Raw genomic sequence first — 9,758 nt, forward strand, 5'->3', positions numbered from 1 at the left:
CACTATTCCTCAGTAAAACAGAGGTAATAAAAGTATTTACCTTTTAGAATTATGAGAATTAAATGAGTTAATATATGTAAAGCACATAAAATATGTGGCACACAGCAAATACTATTTAATGCTAGCGTTGTTATTCTACGTGATTTCACATCTTACCCCCTCTACTCAAATCCCTTTTCCCTACTCCTTCTCTTCACTGAAGACCCTGCTAATTTCATTGAGATAAGAGTAGTCAAAAGTGAAGTTCCACGTCTTATCAACAGATCTTCCAATTTACTTGCAGTTGTACCCCTATACTCTGCCTTCTCTATTACTGTAGACAAATTGTTATTATTCCTCAGGTCAACTGTAGACAAATTGTTATTATTCCTCAGGTCAACTCCTCCACTTAGGGACTTCTCTGGTGGTCCAGTGGTTAAGACTCTGCGCTTCCACTGCAGGGGGTGCAGGTTCGATCCCTGAACTGTAACTAAGATCACACAGGCCGCATGCACAGCCAAAAAAAAAATTCCTCCACTTAGGCACCCCTCTGGTCTACTCAAGGACTTGCTCATGCAATCATCCCTTTTCTCTATGAATTATCTATTTTTTACTTCTCTACTGGAATAATCCCATCAGTACACAAAAATGTCATATAATGGGCCCTCTTAAATTCATCCTGGCTCCACAACCCTCTCCAGATATGGCCCCCTTTCTCTGCACATTATAGAAAAACTCCTTGCAAAAACTGTCCATAATTGCTGTCTATAGTTCCTTCTCTCCCATATTCTCTTGACTCCAACCCAATCAAGCTTACATCTTCACCACTCCACGGGATCCCCTCTTGACAAAGGCACCAACAACCTCCACATTGCCAAATCCAAAAGACATTTCTCAGCCCTCTTCTTACCCTTCCTTCACACTTGCTCACTTCCACCTTCTTCACTTGGCTTTGATTAGAGTACAGCATTGGCCACTCCTTCTCAGTCTATTTCACTTCATCTCTCTTTCATACCACTAAGTTTCCGTGTGCCTAAGGCTCAGGCATCCAACCTCTCTCTGTTCCACCTACAGTCATCCCCTAAACGATCTCACTCAGAGCCATGGCTTTCAATGCTATCTATTCACCTCTCCTGAACACCATACCTGTATATCCAACTGCCCACCTCACACCCCTACCTGGAAGTCTAACAAACTTCTCAAAATTAATGCATCCCTAACAGCACCCTTAACATCCCTTTCTAAATCTGCTCCTCTCCCAGTATTTCCCATTCTGTAAATAACACAAGTAATTCAGTTGCTCAGGTCGCAAATCATAATTAACTTCCCTCTCACATCCTATAGTCCTGAGCAAATCCTGTTGGCTCTACCATCAAACTGTAAATCTAATCCAACCACTTTTACCACCTTGGACTGAGAGGGGTATCATCTCCCAACTGAAGTAGCGTTAACACTCTCCCAACTGGCCTCACAGATTCATCTCTTAACAGTTTTTTTCTCCTCACAACAGCCAGAGTTAAACTATAAAAATATAAACCCTATCTTGTTACTCCCCTGCTGAAAACTTTCCAAAGGCATTCAATCACAGGAAGAGTAAACAAAGTCTTGACCATGGTCTACAGGCTCCAAATGGCCTTGTGCACCTCTCAAACTTCACCTAGCACCACACTACTCTTCAAGCACTCAGCTCCCCCCTCCCTGATCCCTCAGTTCTTGAGAAGTGCCAGCCCATTTTACTTATGGAGAATCCCTCTTCTTGGATCTCCCATACACTTGTCTGAATGGCTCCCTCTCTTTAGGATCTCGGCTCAAATGTAATCGCCACAGAGATACCTTCTACCACCACCCTACCCAAGGTAGCCACCTACATCCCCAAGTCACTATCACCTAACCAATGGCATTTTCTCTATAGCACCTTATCCATATATAAAACTATCTTTTTATTTTAAATACACTTATATTTTGTCTTCTCGTACCTAGAATATAAACTTTATAAGAGCAGAAACCTTCACTCTCTTGTTAACTGTTGTATCCTCGAGTGCCTAGAACAGTGCCGGGAACAGAGAATACATTTTAAAAACGAGCTGTGGTGGGCTTCCCTGGTGGCGCAGTGGTTGAGAGTCCGCCTGCCGATGCAGGGGACATGGGTTCGTGCCCTGGTCCGGGAGGATCCCATATGCCGCGGAGCGGCTGGGTCCGTGAGCCATGGCCGCTGAGCCTGCGCGTCCGGAGCCTGTGCTCCACAACGGGAGAGGCCACAACAGTGAGAGGCCCGCGTACAACAAAAAAAAAACCCAAAAACTAGTTGTGGAATGAACCAACATCCCCGAAAACTTTCATATCTATTTCATTCTCCAGGAGAAACTGAAGTTTAAAGACTCAATTAAATGAATCACCCAAGATTCCACAACCAAGACGGCAGCTTTGAGGTTTAAGGCCGGGTCTCTCACTAAAGCATAGGTTTTTAAATACTACGTCACCTTGCCTCACTAAATGTTTTTCAATTTACTGTACTTCTTGTGAGTAGGAGTTAAGGCTCCGAGGTCTAATTTTCCAAACTGTAAGCATCCATGTCCCCACTCGACAGCACATAAGACCCACACGCCTGGCCTCTCCGTCCTCCGACCCAGCGCCACAAAGCCCGCCCTGTGGGTTTGCCCAGAGCGCCTGCGCCATGAGCGGGGCTCGTGCAAAGGCTTCTGGGATTGGTAGTCCCTGTTTCTTCTGTCTAAGGCATTCACATAAAAAGAAATAAACCACAGTGCAAATTAGATACCTCTGAAGTGCGCACAAATTAAACACGATGCAGATTCTGGAAAGTGGTGCAGACTTCTCGTTTTCTACCGAGAGGCGCCAGCCGGACCAGGCGCTGCGCAGACAGCCGCAAGGGCCCTCATCTGGGCGGGGCTTGCTCGCGATGGTTTGTGGCTCCTTCCTGCACTGCTTCTCTCTTTCGCTCAGGCCCGTGGCGCCGGCAGGATGGGTGAGGTGTCCCGGGCCGGGGTGAGGGGGTTACGCGTGCAAACTGGGGTTTCGGGGACGGGCGGACAGATAGAAACAGAAGGGTGAGGGAGAGCCACGGTGGGTAGCAGATGGGCAGCGCCGGGGGAACGCCGCTGCCGCAGGCACATGGCCGGGCGGGAAGGGGCCAGGGCTGCTCGGAGGCCGCGGAGCCGGAGTTCAAGAGGGACGCGGGGGCGTTGGGGAGGGCGCCGCTTCCCCCGAGCTTTGGCGCGGGGCTTCGTTCGTTGGGGAGAGCACACCTGTTGGAGCGCTTGTGTCCACGTCTTAGTTGGTTCAAGGGAAACTTTGCGGTTCGGACCAGGGCCAGGGTGTGATGTCAGAACCTACCGGCCTGTAGTCTAGAGGAGGCTAGTACCTGAGATAATGTAAAATAAGGTTTGGGTGTTTTTACTGGGGATCTAAGGTGATTTTCCATTTTAGGCAAGTGTCGCGGTCTTCGTACTGCCAGGAAGCTCCGTAGCCACCGACGAGACCAGAAGTGGCATGATAAACAGTACAAGAAAGCCCATTTGGGCACAGCCCTGAAGGCCAACCCTTTTGGAGGTGCTTCTCATGCCAAGGGAATTGTGCTTGAAAAAGTGTAAGTGAAAGTCCATCGCTGTTTCCTTCATGGTTTTAGTATGGTAACTCGGGATAGATGCGCTTAAAGAAAGCTTCATGTAAATTCTAGGTCTTTGTGTATCTGCGTTTTTTGGGAAGTTAAATAACCCCCAGAGGTTTTTAAACTTTCAACATTAGTTTGGAGGGAACTGGGGTGGCATTGGAGGGGAGAAAGTAGCGATAATGAAACAAGGGACATTATGAGAGCTTAATATGTGTGGAAACTAAGTAATTCACACCCATCAACTATTTCATCTTCACAATTACATCTCTTCCGGTGAGAAAACTAATATGAAGAAGTGTCTTGCCTGATGTTCTACAGCTAAGATTGAGCCACATGAATTTGCCAGCACTCAACCGTTTTTTGACTTTACGAAATGATCCCATCAAATTTAGTGGTACTGATTTGAATCCAGGATTTCTAGCTCTATTTCTTGGTTCGTGTTTTACAACTATAAAGAGGCCAGAAGTTTCCCCTGTTGGTCTAATGAAACTAAGACTAAAGAAAAACTTGGTTTAAGTTTAGCAATTTAGGATTATGTTGAAAAGGTAGGAATACTACAATTTCTAATAAGTTTTATGCTTAATGAACTAAAATGTGTCCCTTTTCAGAAAGGCAGCTTACTGTGTTACATGCTGTTTATGTTTCAGAGGGGTTGAAGCCAAACAGCCAAATTCTGCCATCAGGAAGTGTGTCAGGGTTCAACTAATCAAGAATGGCAAAAAAATCACTGCCTTTGTACCCAATGATGGTTGTTTGAATTTTATTGAGGTAAGTGTTTTAGTCTGTTAGCTTCTGTTTCTGGGGTAGCAACTGTTTCCCTCAGTTGTTTATAGGATGAATGGGTATTTTTAGTGATTGCCACTTACACCAAGTAAACTGTTGATTTTATTCCAGGAAAATGATGAAGTTCTGGTTGCTGGATTTGGTCGCAAAGGTCATGCTGTTGGTGACATTCCTGGAGTCCGCTTTAAGGTTGTCAAAGTAGCCAATGTCTCTCTTTTGGCCTTATACAAAGGCAAGAAGGAAAGACCAAGATCATAAGTTTTGATGATCAAAGCAGGATAGTAATAAATTTCCATATGCCAAAAATACGTTTTGTGTCTTTTCTCACCACAGAGATGCATTGTATGCTTTACCAATTTTAGGAGATTGGGAAAACAGTTAATTCAGGATTTTCTAGAGTAAATGGAATTCATAACAAATGTTTTTCCCTTCTCCATGGAATAAACAATATTGGTTAAATCTGAAATAAATATACAGTGTTCCTGTGTAAGGGCCTAAAAAACTCTTTGAGCTTCTAGTGGGAATCATCTTGGGATCCCTGAGAAATGTAATTTCCTGGATCCATATCCTTAGGGACCCAATATGATAGATACTATGGTCAGGTTACTCCCTGCTCTGGTGATGTTCATTTATCTAAAAGTCATCAGGATCCATCTGGTAATTTTGTGTTTATGATAGCAAAACTTAGGCACTACACAGTTTAGTAGACAGGAGTTAATGGAAGTGTATTCCAGGCAAATTAAGGCGTAAGGGAGACCAGTTATGGAAAGATTGATCTAAGTACTCTTGTCTTGAGCTTGTCAGTAATATAGATTTTGACGTTGAGATTTACTTCGAGGCACACAAAGTAGTGGAAGTGACTAGGTAGAAATGGTCCAGATGGGTTGGTTGTCTTTTGGTAACTGAAGTGGGTGTTGGTTGGGTACATAGGGGTCCTCTGTCCACAAATTGCTTGAAGATTTCGATAGGAAAAAATGGTAAAATTATATCTAAAAAAGTTTATTAGCCTTATGAAGTCTGTGATCTGAAGAACTGCTTTTGGCAGCATTAGTAGGTATGAGTTAATTTGTTCTCTGAGTTATGTTTAAGATCTTTGGAAAATGGAAATTTTTGGCTTACTATCTCCCATAAGATCAAGACCAGGATCCATACCTGGCATAGGAGACCCTGTGTGTTGTCTTTTCTCTGCCTGCTCAGCAGCACGACCTCTCACTTGCTCAAACCTGCATTCCCCAGCCAGCTTCAGGTAGTGCCTGGCAGGTCACCTGCTGCTCCTTCCACCTCAGACCTCTCTGATCCCAAATTCACACTTCACACTTGTGCTTATACTTGTACTCTCTGTGCTTATACTTGTCGCATTTGTGTGATGGTCTTTCCACGAGGGTGGAGACAGGCTGTTTTTTATTTTTTTAATTGAAATATATTTGACATATTACTAAGATGTACATGTTAATTTGGTACTTTTTTTTTAATAGGGGAAAAGCTTTTATTCACACACACAACTTGAATAATACCAGGGGAGTGTACTAAATTACCAGTGAGCAAGTTGGTTTTCGTAGACATGTTCTATCTTTAACAGGCTTTCTCCACTGAAAATTTCAACCAAAGATATCAAATATAGACGTACACACATAGTACCATTCTCTAATCAATTCCACAGGATTTGGAGAGAGGAGAAATCTCTTTCATGAGAGCAGGAGCTAATAAATACATTGTCAGTTTGCATATGCTTTTCTTTGTAAACATTATTGGAGTGTAATTGCTTTACAATGGTGTGTTTCTGCTTTATAACAAAGTGAATCAGCTATACATATACATATATCCCCATATCCCCTCCCTCTTGCGTCTCCCTCCCATCCCTATCCCACCCCTCTAGGTGGTCACAAAACACCGAGCTCATCTCCCTGTGCTACACAGCTGCTTCCCACTAGCTAGTTGTTTTACATTTGGTAGTGTATATATGTCCATGCCACTCTCACTTTGTCCCAGCTTACTGTTCCCCCTCCCTGTGTCCTCAAGTCCATTCTCTATGTGTCTTTATTCCCGTTGTGCTTGTCTCCTGGGTACACCCAGGACGCCTCTGTCCTGTGACAACTGACCCATAAATCCACCACAGGTGCCTCAGACCCAAATGTTTGACCCTGATGTGAGTTGCCTCTGCCTCCTGTGTATTCCCTCCATCCCACCCCCTACTCCCCCACCATCTGTGAATAAAGCCCCTTCATTCTTGAATCCTTCTCGAAGTTCTAGGGAGGGAAATGAAGCACTAACGTTGGGTGCAAAATTTAAGCAAAATCCCAGCAGCTCTTTTTGGTAGAAATAGAAAAGCTAATTCTAAAATTTGTATGGAAAGGCAAAGGAACTGGAATAGCTAAAACAATATCAAAAACGAAGAATAAAGGTGGAGGAATCACAAACTGGTTTTAAGACAATTTGTAGCTATAGTAATCAAGAGGGTGCGGTGTCAAGAGGAGGGACAGACATCAATAAACTAGGAGACTAGAAATAGACTTACACAGGTATGACCAACTGCTATGTGACAGATACTTTTTTCAATAGATAGTGGGGACTTCAATTAGCAGAAAAATGGACTTCAACCTAAACTTCACCCCTTTTACAAAAATTAACTCAAAATGGATCATACATCAATATAAAAAGTAAAGCTGTAAAAATTATAGACAAAAACAACATCTTCATGACTTAGCGTTAGGTGAAGAGTTCTAAGAGATTACACCAAAAGCACGTTCCACAAAAAAAAAAAAGGATAAAGTGGTCTTCATCAAAATTAAAATCTTTTGTTCTGTGAAATACCTTGTCAAGAGGATGAAAAACTACAGACTGGGAGAAAATATTTGCAAGTCACATATCCAATAAAAGACTTGTATCCAAAATACACGAAGAACTCCCTAATCTCAAAAGTAAGAAAATGATCCTATTACAAAATGGACGAATGAACAAACATTTCACTGAAGAGATGACAAGCACATGAAAAGATGATTAACATCAGCCATTAGGAAAATGCAAATTAAAATCATAAGGAGATATCACTATACACCTAGCAAATGACTAAAATTAAAAATACTGACAATACCAAGCACTGGAAAGACTGGAGCAACTGGATTGTTGGTGGGACTCTGAAATGGTAGTCACTCTAGAAAAGTTTGGCAGTTTCTTATAAAGTTAACATGCTTAGGATCCAGCAATTGCACTCCTGGGTAGTTATCTCACAGAAATGAAATGTCTGCCCACACAAAATCCTGTAAACAAATGTTCATGGCAACTGTATTTGTGACAGTCAAGAACTAGAAGCAACCTAGATGTCCTTCAGTGGGCAAATAAACGGTGGTTGCATCCATAAGTGAAATGCTACTCAGTCGTAAAAGACACTTGTTGCGTGCAACAATTTCTATGGATCTTAGTGGTATGCCAAGTACAAAAAGCCAATCTCAAAAGGTTACATATGTCTTGTATCATTTCATGTATATGAACTTCTTGAAATGACAAATTATAGCAATGGAGAAGAGATGGGTAGCTGCCAAGGATGAATGATGGGGATAGAGACAAACTATAAAAGAGTGGCAGGAGGGAGTGTCTTTGTGGTGATGGAACAGTCCTGTGTCCTGATTGTGGTGGTATTTACACAAATCAATACTTGTGATGGAATTTCATAGTCTCCAGAAAGTGCATATAAAAATTGATGAAATAAAGCAAGTTCTGTAGTTAATACTGTTGTAATGTCAATTTACTGTTTTTGAAAATATACTCTGGTCATCAAGTATGTTATTAAGGGGAAGTTGGGTGAAGTATACAAACTATACTGTTTTTGCAACTTCTTGTGAGTCTTAGTTACAAATTAAAAGGTTTAAAAATTGTGAATGAGTAAATATTTAAATTCTGTGACCTCTTACATTTGCCTAGCAAACCCCAAATAAATCAGAAATTGTTAGTGCAGAAAGAATCTGGAGATCACTTAGTCCTGTGGTTCCCAAATCCAGAACGTCAGAGTCCCTAAGGCATTTGTTAGATTATACCAATACTCCTGATCTTCTGGAAAACAATCTTTACAGTATTGCTGGAAAAAATCTGTCTTATCGACAAGCTTTCAGGCAGTCTTTATGAAGCTATCCCCTTGCTTTCCGCACTTATGGTGATACGACTGCTCTATTCTGGCCACCTCATTTTATAAGTCAGAAGCCAAAAAAAGATAGCTCTTAAGTATTTTTGAAATAATTTGCCCAAGTAATTGGCATAGCTGAAACTAGAAAAAGAGTCTGTCCTCTAAATTAAACTGTTCCTGTAGGAGATGCACCTCATAGCAAAATAATAAACACTACCTTACAGGTGGCTCCTTAGTGAATTATGGCATACATAATGCTGGGTATTTAATAAGAGTTTTTGTTGTAAACTGTATTATGGAAATACACAATACCTCAACTATATGGGTTTTTCTCCTTTTATTTTTTGAGAGAGCTGAGAGACAGTTCTAATTTGACAGCTATGCAAATTTGAATGTATATCTTTGTATAGATGAAATTTCTGTGTTTCATTCCAGGTAAATGTCTGGATTTTGTTATAATAGTCATCTGTGGGTAACATTCCTGGAGCCTGTTTCACGTTTGTCAAAGTAGCTAACATGTCTTTATTGATTTTACAAAGTTGAGAAAAGAGACTAAGGTCATAAATTACCATATTACAATAAAATTTTCACTAACAGCTGCTTGTATAATCTTTATTCTAACCTATAAAGTCTAAAATAAAATGGATCATCCAAGTATTAAGTCACATTTCTTATGATATTGTACTTGGGAGACTGCCTTGGCAGGATGTACTAAGCATTCTTAGTTTCTAGCACAATTTCTATCCGTATTATTTGGTAAAATGATGTTATATTTACTAGTATATGAGGAAAAGAAGTGGACTTTTTAAAGCTTATTGTCATGGTATTGTCACCACAGGAGTTTTAGAGCAAAGTATTAAAACATTTAACAACTGAATGTTTTAGAGTGATCATTTGAGGGGACCCAGGAGTGACAGATAACCAACATTTCCAAATATGCACACAAACAATTGCCACTTCATTCAGACTGTCACTTAAGCCTTCAATATGTGGTGTGTATCTTCAAAATGAGGGAGCCACTCACATACAGCCCTTAGAACTTGAGCCAGGCTTGATGAACATCATTGACCTCCCTTGCTTCCCAGAGGATCTGAAGCTTTCAAACAGCAATTCTGACGATAAGGAGAGCTTTCCCTGTAGGAGGGAGAGGAGGAAATTGTGGCCCCCAATCACCCCTTCAGACCTTCCAGTCTGAGAAGTGTCAGCTTCCTCTGCAGGTCCTTACCAGTGATCTGCTTACTTGTGGTAATA

General features: G+C 41.5%; 1 protein-coding gene across 1 annotated transcript; it reads left to right on the plus strand.

The window, feature by feature from the left end:
• Positions 1-2,857: 2,857 nt before the first annotated feature.
• Positions 2,858-4,696, plus strand: RPS23 (ribosomal protein S23). Its single transcript, XM_082620994.1, has 4 exons — positions 2,858-2,962; positions 3,424-3,583; positions 4,255-4,375; positions 4,502-4,696. The coding sequence occupies exons 1-4, from the start codon at positions 2,959-2,961 to the stop codon at positions 4,646-4,648; spliced, it is 432 nt and encodes a 143-aa protein (XP_082477120.1). The 5' UTR covers positions 2,858-2,958; the 3' UTR covers positions 4,649-4,696.
• The last annotated feature ends 5,062 nt before the right edge of the window (positions 4,697-9,758 follow it).

The sequence above is a fragment of the Mesoplodon mirus genome, assembly GCF_964341445.2.
Source record: "Mesoplodon mirus genome assembly, chromosome: 5".
NCBI lineage: Eukaryota > Metazoa > Chordata > Mammalia > Artiodactyla > Ziphiidae > Mesoplodon > Mesoplodon mirus.

Bases quoted from the DNA above. Each gene is read 5' to 3' on its own strand.
- RPS23 (XM_082620994.1), top strand. The intron at 3,584-4,254 runs GTAAGTGAAAGT...TTTATGTTTCAG, and splicing joins GGAATTGTGCTTGAAAAAGT to AGGGGTTGAAGCCAAACAGC. The intron at 4,376-4,501 runs GTAAGTGTTTTA...ATTTTATTCCAG, and splicing joins GTTGTTTGAATTTTATTGAG to GAAAATGATGAAGTTCTGGT.